This window comes from Bos indicus, chromosome 29, assembly GCF_029378745.1.
Source record: "Bos indicus isolate NIAB-ARS_2022 breed Sahiwal x Tharparkar chromosome 29, NIAB-ARS_B.indTharparkar_mat_pri_1.0, whole genome shotgun sequence".
NCBI lineage: Eukaryota > Metazoa > Chordata > Mammalia > Artiodactyla > Bovidae > Bos > Bos indicus.
This window is the reverse complement of record NC_091788.1, coordinates 25193069-25205790: the sequence shown is the minus strand read 5'-3', so window position 1 is coordinate 25205790 and position 12722 is coordinate 25193069. Positions and strand designations below refer to the sequence as shown.

Below are 12722 nucleotides of genomic sequence, written 5' to 3'. Positions count from 1 at the left end.
CAGCATCACTTACCTAAGGCAAGTGGTGGGGCCAGATCATCGCACTGCAAGACAGGTGCTTTCTTCTCTGCTCATGTTGCTCAGCTGGCAAATATACCCCCAGCTCTCCCCACTTCTCTCTACCCTCCTAATTATATATTCTTATCAGCATGTCAGGTATTTTAAAACCAAACAGAAAAGAATGTTCTACTGGTTTCCTTTAGTCAGTGTGATCAGTTAGCCCCTACTATGCAGAGCTCTGTGGGCAGCGAGGCAAATGAAGTAGAAAAATATTATTTTTGTGTGTGAACTTCTGGGAGTCTTACTGGTTTTCAGAACTGAGCATGTTTAAAATTTTAACTAGAAGAAAAGAAATCAATATCATTAAAAAATAGAAGAAAAGAAAAAAATCCCAAAGGAATTTAAGATATAACAAGGAGACAAACTTGATAGACAAATAAGACAAATACCTCAAAATAAACAAGCACAGACTATATCATCATATAAGTTGTGTACAGAACTATTGAAGCAGTGTGACTGCTGAGCCTGGTGTGTTAATCATTGAAGGCTTCCTGGAAGAGGTGAGTTCATAAGTAAAATTTGGAAAGGGAGAGATGGCAGAAAGGAGAGAAGAGAGTATTCCCCACAGGGGATACGTGATCGACATCCACATGAGGTACACGTTCAGTAAAAGGTTCTAGATTCTAGAAAGGAGACCCTCTCTTCCTGACCCCTGGGTTGTGATAGAGGAGGAAAGTGTTTAAGACAGTTGCATTAGGTCCAAGTCACATCTGGTGTTAAAGCAAATAGGACCTATGAGCCCCTCTCAAGCCACCGGTGGCGTTCTAAGACAATTCGAGTCCTCTGCTAGCCTGAGTCAGAAAGGATCCACCTGTTTTTCACCTGTGGCCATCTCACCCTTAGGATTCCAGACCACACCTCTTCCTCATCGGCTGCATTGGAGTCAGTGGGAAGACGAAGTGGGACGTGCTTGATGGGGTGGTTAGACGGCTCTTCAAAGTAAGTGCCTCGTGGAGACAGCCATCCAAGTAGGGGCCTGGGCCTCGGGAAAGGAAAGGGTGGTTTGTTTCCTGAACCTGGTCATTTCTTGGGCTGTGTCCCCTCTCCCACATTCTTCCGTTGCTGGGACTTATGCCTGGTTGTCAAGGGAACAAGGAGGATGCTAAGTACAGACTGGTGACAGGACCAACAGACGAGAACGTCTGCCCTTTGCAGTGGTCGGCCAGCCAGCGAGGGGCGTTTCGCCAGCCCTGAACCGTTGCACGAGCCTCTCAAAGTGAACTGCTAATGGCCACGTTCTGTCTTCACCTTAGAACGGCCTGTTGGGTGCGTCTTGCACTGTGTGTTCTGGGGCTGGGGCCAAGACATCACATTTCCACCCTTCATTTTGGTGAGGGGATCTGATCCACCTTGCCCAGGGTCCTGTGCCAACATTTCGGAGTCTGTGATTTGTGCTGTGTGTGACACTGACTTCTGACCCATGGCTAGTGTCAAGGATGTTGGCACAGTTACTTTTCTGTTCGTTCTAATCACATCATTGGAGTGGGTGTTCGCCAAAGGAGAAATAACTAATGAGCATCTAGGTGAACCTTGATGTATTGGTGATCTGAAAGCAGCTTTTAGTACATTTTTTGGGCTATTGCCCTAAAGTAGGTCAGTGACCAGAGTGTTCATTCATCACATCCCCAAGTATTAATAATAGCCCACATTTTTTCTGTGTCAGAGACCATATTGGTCTGGTTGTTGGTCTGATTTCGAAATCTGACTTTTAACCTAGTACGCTCTAGTTTCCCAGCATCTAGACTGAGGTGGCTTCACACAGAGGAAGTTGTGTCCTTGGACTCAAGCTTGCTTCCCATTTTGGCAGACCAGTCTGCAGAATGGGACGGGGTAAAAGGGTGGAAATGGCTTAGGGCAGACCAAGCCTGCTGCCCCGGCCGGAACCTTGTCTCTGTTCGTGGGCAGTTGGGACATCCTTGGATTAAAATGACCACAGATCAGGCTGAAAAGAGCCAGGGACGTGTCACAGGTGAGAAGTGAGACCATTAAAGGCAGCAGCTTGTTATCAGGATTCCATCTCAGTTGTTTGGCTACCACAGAGCCTGTGGACTTTGTTCCAAGGTCACTGACCTAAAACCTCTCAATCACTCATCTAATTTGGAACACTTTCCAAATTAAACACGTTTGTTTATGTAAAACTCTAGAGCTGCTTTTTTTTTAACAGCCCGGAGTTTTGTTCCCTTTGTCATTTAGTATGGCCCTTGACCTGAGCCAAAAGAAGGGACTGGTGGAGAGATTTCTTATCAGAATTTTCATGCATTTCATGCACTTCTTCATGCATTTTCCAGCCCCATTCACAGGCTCCAGTGTCTTTAAAACTTCAGGTGAACTTAGAGGAAAGGCACCATAGGTTCTCTGCTTGGTTTATCCAGACTACACGTTCACCATCTTGTGAGAGTTTGCCACCCTCCCATCACTAACCACATAAATCTGTGCTTTAGAGGGCCTGTGATATGAGGACACCGCCCCCTCCATTGAAAGTCAGCTCTTCTGCCCCCCATTCCATAGGTCAGTTTCAACTCAGGCATCAGCTGGGGAAGAGGAGAAGATGATCATAAATCACCCAATGAAACCGTGAGTCTTCCACAGATTTTTTCCCCACATCTTTAACGGGGTCTTTATTTGATTTTTTCCAGGAGTACATCATTCACATTGACCCAGTGAGTCAGCTGGGGCTGAACTCTGACAGCGTCCTTGGCTACAGCATCGGGGACGTCAAGCGCAGCAACACCTCTGAGACCCCCGAACTGCTTCCCTGCGGCTACCTGGTGGGGGAGAACACGACCATCTCCGTGGCGGTCAAAGGTAATCCGGCCACGTGCAGGAGGGGAGATTCCAGAATTGCATTGTTTGTTCTGTGACTTGGCATAGAAACCAGTGGCCAGGATTTCATTTGTGTGTGTGAATGTGGGTTGTATTTTTTTTCCCCCTGCCACCACAGTTACACTTACCTAAGCAACAGTCTTCAGCATTTTCAACCGCCATTGGAAACAAACAATTTTAGTTTATTGCTGAAATTACATAACAAGAGGTCCCATTAGCCTTAGGACTCTGACATAATGGAATCTTAATGTTGAAATGGGGCTCTGCTGATACCTGTGAGTTACTCTTGCTGGCAAGCCTTGGACACGGTCCTGCTCTACAGATGGGAGAGGCCACAGGGCACTGTGGCCAGGGAGGAGTCACTCAGAAAAACCCCAAGAAGCGCTGACACTCCTGCCCACGCAAGATGCTACTCAACCCTCTGATTGCCTCATCACCCAGAGAGGCTACACCTCAGGCCAAACTGTATTCTCTGGAACTTTAGACTCACAGAGTATGTGGGGGGAAAAAATTTCATGGCCAAATAATCATTATTCCCATCTGAGTTTGGGGGTGGTGAACAGGCATATGGGTTCTCTAAAACCTCTGTCCTTTAATGTCCTGGGGCTTCCCTGGTGGCTGAGACAGTAAAGAATCCGCCTGCAATGGAGGAGACCCAGGTTCTATCCGTGGGTTGGGAAGATCCCCTGGAGAAGGAAATGGCTATCCACTCCAGTATTCTTGCCTGGAAAATTCCATGGACAGAAGAGCCTGATAGGCTACAGTCCATGGGGCTACAAGGAGTTGGACATGACTGAGTAACACTTACCACTTTAATGTCCTGATTCTTAACTGTTAAAAAGGCTGAATGATCCAATCTTATACAAATGCATATGACTGCAAAACCCCTTTTTCCTATATTTTATGAACCACCTAAAGAAGAGATTGCTAAATACTGTTCTAAGCTCAACCTTCACAGCATCTTATATCTTCCCCAGAAGGCACTGATTTTGACTGTAGTTTGGGGGCTGTTTGATGCAAACTTTGTCTCCTGGTTGGGAGGTTTTCTGAAAGCACCCAGCATTCTTCATCAGTAGGAAGGAAGGTCTTGCTTCTCTGGTGACAAGCAGCAGGTTCCTGTTTGAGCCACATACACAGCCTTATTTGTTAGCATTCATTCCACAATTGTGGCCTTGGGCTGCAGGTGACAGAAACCTACTCAAAAACTAGCTTTAGCCAAAAGGAAACACACAGGCTCAGGTACTTGGAAAATCCAAGCATGGACTTCAAGCACAGGTGGAACCAGGAGCTCCAGCAATGCCGTCAGGACCAGGCTTACCTCAGCTTTGCTTATTTATTGAATTTTCTGCACCTGGCTGATCAATGGCCCTGACTCATCCTTCTAAACTTAGGAAGCTTTTAAAAGAGGACAAGTGTAACAGGAAATTCTTAGGGGTGATTCTGGCCCGTGTGTGCAAGCTAAGTCGCTTAGTCATGTCTAACTCTTTGCAATCCCATGAACTGTAACCCACCAGGCTCCTCTGTCCGTGGCATTCTCCAGGCAAGAACACTGTAGTGGGTAGTCATGCCCTCCTCCAGGGGATCTTCGCAACCCAGTAATTGAAACTGCTTCTCTTAACATCTCCTGCATTGGCAGGCAGATTCCTTACCACTAGCACTACCCGGGATTCTGGCCCACTGTGAATCAAATACTCATCACATTACCAAACCAGTCACAGGGACCAGGGAGAGGCTTTGGCTCAGCCTGGCCACACACCCAGCTTTGGTAGATGCAGGTGCTGGTCAGCTCTGCTTGGACAGCTGGAATGAACTCCCTACAAGAGCCCCACTGCAAGTGAGAGAAGGGAGGGCTGCCAAGCACACCCTAACAACAGCTGTCCACCCCGAGAACCCTTTAAGGAAAGCCTGATACGCCATGACCTTAAATTGCCTTTCATCCACGCTGGCGAGCAGGTGAACGCTGGAAATGCTGACAGGTAAAAGGAGTGACCCATTACTTAGATCAGACCAAACAGTGGCAGGATTATCTGCCTCCCATCCAGGCCACCCCACCGTGGAGTTGCAGGTGGTGCTGCTCTCAGCACATGAGGTTGTTTCAGCATCTCCAGGGGTGAGCTCGGGCTTGTTTTTAAGTGATACCTGAGTCTTCTGTGTTTCCCTGTAGTGCCTGACACTTAGGCCTTCAAGGCACTAAAAACCACCAAAGGATTTGAGCTGAAAGAGATCCATGAGCTGCAGATGATTCACCTCAGTGGTACTGGGGCAGGGGCTGTGGCTTTATGTGCTCTGAAGTGAGTTCGTCTGCAAAGTACTCCTTCCCTTGGAGTTTATGGCAAGAGGCTGAAACAGCACTGAAGAGCAGAGAGAGGGGTTTCAGTGTGTTTTAATCCCTGCCCTGTGTTGTTGTTAAGTTTAGACAGGAGACCCCACCCCTTTCCCCATACTTTGCATCAAGCTTTGAGCCAGTGTAGGCGCTATTGAGACCAGTTTTAGGAAGGTTTTAGACCTGTACCCAGATGTCATTGGGGATCCTTCATCAGGGTGATTTGTTTTTTGTTTTGTCTCTAAGTTGTGTCCAACTCTTTTTAAAACCCCATGGACTGTAGCCCACCAGGCTCCTCTATCCATGGGATTTCCCTGGGCAAGAATACTGGAGTAAAAAAAGAATACTGGAGTGGGTTGCCATTTTCCTTCTCCAGGGGATCTTCCCAGCCCAGGGATCAAACCCACATCTCTTGTGTCTCCTGCATTGCAGGTGGACTCTTTACCACTGAGCCACCAGGGAAGCCACTGGAATAGTCACTGCATTGGTTGAGGAGGATTGGAAACAAGCATATACTTGCATTATGGGGATCTGTTTGTAATGAATTAATTATGTAGATGGAAAAATGCTATTATAAAACAAAATAAGTTCCTTTCAATTTATTTTTTCCTATATATAATGGTTTCTTGAGGTACTTTTTTTAAAAAAAATTTAATTATGAAATTATGATAACACATTTACAGGAAGACTTGGAAAATATAGAACAAAGTTATATGTAGTTCTATTATATTACTATTATTTTTTAATCAGATAAATTAAGTTTTTAGTTGGAGTTTCAATATCAAACTTTCAAAAATTAATAGAATGAATAGGCAGAAAAGTAGAAGGATATAGTAGACTTGAAAAGCACTATGAACCAACTCAACATAATTAAGATTTATACAGTTTTCACACAGCAGCAGGATATAAATTCTATTCAAGTTCCCATAAACTAAACCAGGAAACAGTGGAACATATCTAGGGACATATAAAACAAGATGCAAAAATGTCATGGTCTAAAGGTATTGAAATCATACAGAGTCTGTTCTCTTGTGGAATTATGTTAGAAATCAGTATCAAAAGACATTTGAAAATAACCAATATATTTTCAAGTGCAATGCGACGTTTACCAAGAGAGATCTTTGACTCAGCCGTTGAAAGTTGAGGTGCTTTTTTAATAGAATTACCTTAGGTTCTGGACAAGTAACCTTGTCTGGATCCTCTCTTGAGAATGATATCAAGAAAACAGCTCTTAGAAAGCCAACAGCCCTGAGTAATGAAGTTGTTCCAAGAGAGGAGGGGGAATGATCCTCATGTCGTGGGAGAGGCTCAGAGTAGGTCTGCCAGTATTTACATCCCCAAATCAAATGATCCCTGCTTGCATTTTTTCTCTTTTTAATAATAAAAGTGTTGATACCTTCGTGGTGTATCTCAGTGTGGGCACGCAGGAAAGAAAGAGGGTGAAGAGGCAGCCCACGGGTCCAGGTAGACACGGGAGATTCACAATAGATCTCAGCGAGCACCACCGCTAACGGTAAATCCTGAAAAACAATCTAAGCGCAGCGTCTTAGGAATTCTGCAGAGGACAGATGAGAACCAAGTGTCCAGACACGAAAGGTAAACCTGAGTCTGGAACCATCAGCCTAGGCAGGGGCCAGAGTACAGGCTGCTGGGGAGCAGGAAGCCTGCAGTGTCCCTGGGTGGGTGGGGGTCTCTGATGAGGGGGCTGCCCAGAAAAGGGATAGCCCAGGGTTTTGGCAGGCAGAGAGCCACCCGCTCTGCCAGGCTGTGAACACTTCCTGTCTCTCTCAAACACAGGGCTCGCAGAAAACAGCCTGGACTCACTGGTGTTCGAGTCGCTGATCCCCAAGCCCATCCTGCAGCGCTATGTGTCCCTGCTCGTGGAGCACCGGCGGATCATCCTCTCGGGGCCCAGCGGCACCGGGAAAACCTACCTGGCCAACCGGCTGTCAGAGTACCTGGTGCTCCGGGAGGGGCGGGAGCTGACCGACGGGGTCGTCGCCACCTTCAACGTGGACCACAAGTCCAGCAAGGTGAGGCGGTCGTTCGGAGGCTGCTGCTCAGCCCTTTCAGAGCTACTGAGGCCACCACCACCCTGATGGCAAAGCAGCGTTTCCTACAGTGCTCACCTTTGCTGGTTATAAAAGTCTGGGAAAGGAGGGTAGAAAGGATCCAGCGGAAAGGAAGGCTCTGACCCCAAACTCGCCAGCAAGAAGTTCCACGTGTAAGTTGATGTATTGGGTTGGCCAAAAAACTCATTCAGGTTTTCTGTGTAAGTTTACGGGTTTTCCGTACATTTTGGGTTTTACGGAAAAACCTGAATGAATTTTTTGCCCAACCCAATAGTTTATTTCTTACTTCCCTGCTATGAGTTGGGCATGATGCTCAAAGCTGGTAGTTCTTTAACCCAGATGCTTCCATTTCACTTTACCAAGAATTCATCACATGCCTACTAGATTCTCCTGTTTTCCCAAAATGAAACCTTCTTTTGTGGAGCAACAATAACAATACGAACAACAGCTGTCATTTACAGATGGCTTGCCCCTGAAAGGGGTCTCCCCACAGCAGGACCTTCAAGGAAGTAGTTGTCATGATCCCATTTTACAGAGGAGGAAACTGAGGCTTGAGGCTGATGGCCACGTACCTAAGGCTACTCATATGGTACTGAGCAGTGGATTGGGGCTCAAGTCGATGTCTTAAACCCCAAAGTCAACAAATAGGCTTGGTTCTGCCTCTCAGGGAGCAGTGGAAATGCTTGGACAGTCTGCCTTGGTCCCAGCTTAGGGTTGTGAGGTGTCTTCTCAACCCTGTTCATTATCCGTGCAGTGGCTGTTTCTGGGTGTTTCACTCTGAGTGCCTCTGTGCAAAGGGGCTGGGGGATCAAAGGTGAATCAGAAGCAACTCTTCCACCTTAAGAATCAGTTGGCATCCTTGAAGATGCAATGCCCAGACGTTCTGTTTCAGTGGGTTGTGTGGGGCTGGGACTCCATGCCATTCTCAAGTTCCCAAAGTGACGTGGATACAAGGGCAGGGCTAAGAGAAGTGGTCAGAGCCCCCTGAACCAAGACCCTCTGAGAATAAGCTCAGGGAAGGCACCCTCTCCTGGAACCAGCGAGAGAGGATCCCAGGCACATGGCTGGGGCTGTCAGGCCAGGCTTGATTTCAGCGTCCACTGTCTCCCCTCAGCCAGTCCCCAGCTGTACCCGGTAAGCCTGAATAAGGGAGGGAGGGCTCCTAGCCTCAGGAGCCCTGTCCTTGTCAGGCGCCTGAGGCCGAGGACCCATGATGGGGAGAAGCTAAAAGAAGGGAAAATAGCTAGTAACTTTAAAAACTGGGCTTCTTCTTTGCTAAAAGCCGCATTTTGACTTAAAAGGGAGGCCCAGCCCTGCACCCACCCTCTGTGCTGTCTCAGGCGGGTCACTTGACTGAGGGATGCCTCAGCTTCCCATCTGTAGCACGGAGACGGTCACAGCACCCACCAACAGGAGCTTGTATGTGTGAGGCCCCAAGCCATGCCTGGCGCTGGGTCACGCCCGTTGTCACTGTGACACTAACACCATCAGATAGTGGTTCTGGCTTCAGTGGCTGGTCCTTAGCTCTCTGTTTCGGCCTTTCCCCATTGCACGTTCTTCTTTTTCTTCCTTTTCGGACTTACCTCTCACTCCAGCCGAGCTGGGCTGTGTTCTACTCCCTGCTCCAGACACTGCCCTGCCCATTCTTCACAGTGAAGACCAAAGCATATCCTTTCACTCAGACCTTTCAAGACCCCCTGTGCACGGAGATGGCCTCCCTGCACCTGTTCATTGTCTGTCTGCCCCAACACTAATCAGCAGGTCATGGCGGAGAGGCAAACTTTGCTGTGTTGATTCGTCAAGGGCTTATAAGCGGCTCTCAGGTGGTGCCGTGGATGCACAAAGATGTATAAGGCACCTGCCCTCAAGGAGCTTCCTGGGAGGCTGGCATAGTAAGAAATATCGAGAAAAGGGGCAGCACTTCCAGAGAGTGATAGATCGTGTACAGAACCATGCCTGGGCACCCTCACAGTGCTCTTGCCGGGTTTCCTGTTGCCTGGAGAATTCCAGAAGGCAGAGCTGAGACTTCCCCAGTCTGCATTCTTCTGCACCCAGACTGAGGCCTTGAAGTGCCTCGGGGATCAGCACGTGATCCCCGAGTGGTCTCAGGAAGCACCCCTCTGCCTGTACCGGCCCAGGTGATGCCCCGAGCACGAGCATCTTCCTGGGGGCGTTCACGAGCTCCTTCCCCCCTACTCCCCTGGGTTCCACAGGAATTGCGCCAGTATCTGTCCAACCTCGCCGACCAATGTGCCAGCGAGAACAACGCCATGGACATGCCTCTCGTCATCATCCTGGACAATCTGCATCACGTCAGCTCCCTGGGCGAGATCTTCAACGGGCTGCTCAACTGCAAGGACCACAAATGGTGAGGGCGGCTCCGGACGTCGCGGGCCCGGGAGAGCAGCGCATGCGCGTGGCTTGGGGCGGGGCTTGTGGGAGGGGCTGACACCAGCCGGTAGCCATGTGCTTAGGTGCACGGGGACCCTCTTCTCCATTTCCTTCATCCTTCATTTCCTCCACAGCCCTTACATAATTGGCACGATGAATCAGGCTACCTCTTCTACTCCCAACTTGCAGCTTCATCACAACTTCAGGTAAGGTGTCTCTTTTCAAGTACCTGTTACATGCCTGAAACTATGCTTATTTTTCCCAGCTTAGTTCACTTGACTCTCACAAAAGCCTCAAGTCATTAAATTTATCCTTCTAAGTTTACAAATGGGGAGATTAGTTGACTTGTTGAGGAGGTCATACAGCCAGTCAGTGGCAGAACCCGGGTCTCTTGTATGCTATGTCCTGGGGTAGCGGTTGGTACCTGGGAGACAGCTCTACTCAGGGGCTATAGGGAAGTGGACTGCATGTCACCCGTGGCTCATCTCTCTGTCCCAAGTGACACAGAGCGGTGAGAGCTCCTTAGAGTGTCTCCACTGGGCGGGGTCTCTGGCCTTCAAGCTCCAGCTGCTGGGAACCTTTTGCCCCAGCCACGTCCTGCACTGCCCCACTACTGCAGGGTGGGAGGTCTGTTATGCTCAGCTGTGGCTGCTTGCCTTTGCCACTGCAAAATGCCCTTTGCTCTGGCACTTAGCTGGCTCTGTATATTCCTCTCCTGCCTGGACCCTTAGATAAGGTTGAACAGCTGTCACCCGGGATGAGACCCCTCCTCCGGTCATTTTCATGGCCACTCTGCTGGCATCTCTGTTGAAAGTAGACCTGAACTGTAATTATCCGAGAAATACCAACTCCTTTGGGTCACTGGGATCATGGCTTATCTCTGCATCCAGGACGTCCTGGTCTTGTCCATTCTCTTGAATGTCCTTCAAGATCATTCTCTTCCCCCCTGCCCCTCCTCCTTCCCCCGTCACTGCCACGCATCTCCCAGAATCCTGTTTTAGTCATTTTCCAACAAGTATGCCTACCTGGACCTTGGGCCACCTGCAGGCCATCCCCTATATCAGTGACAGCTAGAGTGAGCATTCTAGAATTCAAACCTGACCCTAAACCCTAATGCGAGAAGTCCTCGAATGGCTCCCCAGAACAAAATCCAAGCCCCTTTGGGTTGGCGGGTCAAGTCTAAACTCTGGTTACACTGCACCTCTGGCAGTTTTCCGAGACGCCCCATGCTGTTGTTCACACCCCTGCTGGTGCTGCAGCCTGCACTCCACCCACCGCCCGCCCCACCCCCACCCCAACGCCTGCTCTTCCTTCTGTTTCTGCCTTGCCTCATGCAGCTGCTCCATCCGCCCCCTCTGGTCTCAGCTCAGACATCCCCTCCTCTGAGGAGCCTTCCCTGACTCCCCAGGTTTCGTCAGGTCTCATTTCTTTTATCTCCCTCCTGCGCTAGACTGTGAGCTCCTGGGGAATAGGAACTCTTGTCTCTGTCATTGCTTACAGCCCCACAGCCCAGCACAGGGCCTGGCACAGCACAGGAGGCAGTTAGCTAAGTGGTCAGAGCTCAGCCTCTGGAGTTGGACTGTCTTGGTTCTAATCTTAGCTCTTCCTCTAAGATTGTTGACTAGCTGTTTGATCTTGAACAAGTGAGATTTTCCATCTGTGCCTTGGAATTTCTATCTGTAAAATGGATAGTGGTCATATCTGTAGTGTGGGGTTGCTGTGAGGAATTGTGAGTTACTATACATACAGTCGGAGAAGGCAATGGCAACCCACTCCAGTACTCCTGCCTGGAAAATCCCATGGATGGAGGAGCCTGGTAGGCTGCACTCCATGGGGTTGCTAAGAGTTGGGCATGACAGAGCGACTTTACTTTCACTTTTCACTTTCATGCATTGGAGAAAGAAATGGCAACCCACTCCAGTGTTCTTTCTTGGAGAATCCCAGGGACAGGGGAACCTGGTGGGCTGCCGTCTATGGGGTCGCACAGAGTCGGACACGACCGAAGTGACTTAGCAGCAGCATACATACAGTGGGGACTTCCCTGGTGGTTCAGTGCTTAAGATTTTGCACTTTCAATGCAGGGGACATGGGTTCAATCCTTGCTCAGGGAACTAAGATCCCACATGCCTCAGAGAGGGTGAGAGGTATGAAGAGAGTAACATGGAAACTTAACATTACCATATGTAACTGGAGAGCCAGTGGGAATTTGCTGTATGACTCAGGGAACTCAAACCAGAGTTGTGTGACAGCCTAAAGGGGTGGGATGGGGAGGGATATGGGAGGGAGGTTCAGGAGGGAGGGGGACATGGCTATATACCTAGGGCTGATCCATGTTGATAAATTGGCAGAAAACAACAAAGTTCTGTAAGGCAGTTATCCTTCAATTAAAAAATAAACTAAATAAAAATGTATCTGTGCAGTGTTCAGAGGAGTCCAATTTCAATATTAGCATATTCACCTTCCAGCTCTAATGAGCTTTGATTCATGAAGTTGACCCCGGGCTTTGCCGTGGAAAATTTGTGACTCCTTCCAGGTGGGTGCTTTGTGCCAACCACACGGAGCCCGTGAAGGGTTTCCTGGGCCGGTTCCTGCGGCGGAAGCTCATGGAGACGGAGATCAGTGGGCGGATGCGGAACGTGGAGCTGGTGAAAATCATCGACTGGATTCCCAAGGTCTGGCATCACCTCAACCGCTTCCTGGAGGCGCACAGCTCCTCGGACGTCACCATAGGTAGGGGCAGGGCAGGCGGGCACGCTGGGGCCGGAACTGCCGCTCCTGGAGCCCCGGCCTCCTCGGATGGCTGGCCCTGGGCCCTGGCAGCTGGACGCTGCACCGGCCACACAGATGGAGAAGGGGACATAGGATGGCCACAGCCTAGACGGACCCCAAACTTTCAGTCACCCACATCCTGGGACTGTGTCTCTACCCTTCTCTCTCGCCCAACTCTCTGCACTGATGAGAGGCAGAGAGAAGTGTCCAGCTCTAGGCTGGTATAAACTTTTAGGCTAGGTGCGGGGCCCCCAGCCTGGGGCTCCCCCAGATGGAAGCCACCC

At 49.3% G+C, this 12722-nt stretch overlaps 1 protein-coding gene across 4 annotated transcripts in view; it reads left to right on the top strand.

Moving 5' to 3' along the window:
* NAV2 (neuron navigator 2) overlaps positions 1–12722 on the top strand; it is a 423984-nt gene that overhangs the window by 397940 nt on the left and 13322 nt on the right. For all 4 annotated transcript variants that reach the window (XM_070783121.1, XM_070783120.1, XM_070783122.1 and 1 more), the window contains 6 exons: positions 904–999; positions 2697–2865; positions 7004–7239; positions 9492–9646; positions 9804–9875; positions 12203–12399. In XM_070783121.1, the coding sequence (XP_070639222.1) occupies positions 904–999; positions 2697–2865; positions 7004–7239; positions 9492–9646; positions 9804–9875; positions 12203–12399 (925 nt within the window). The remainder of the gene's footprint in view (positions 1–903; positions 1000–2696; positions 2866–7003; positions 7240–9491; positions 9647–9803; positions 9876–12202; positions 12400–12722) is intronic.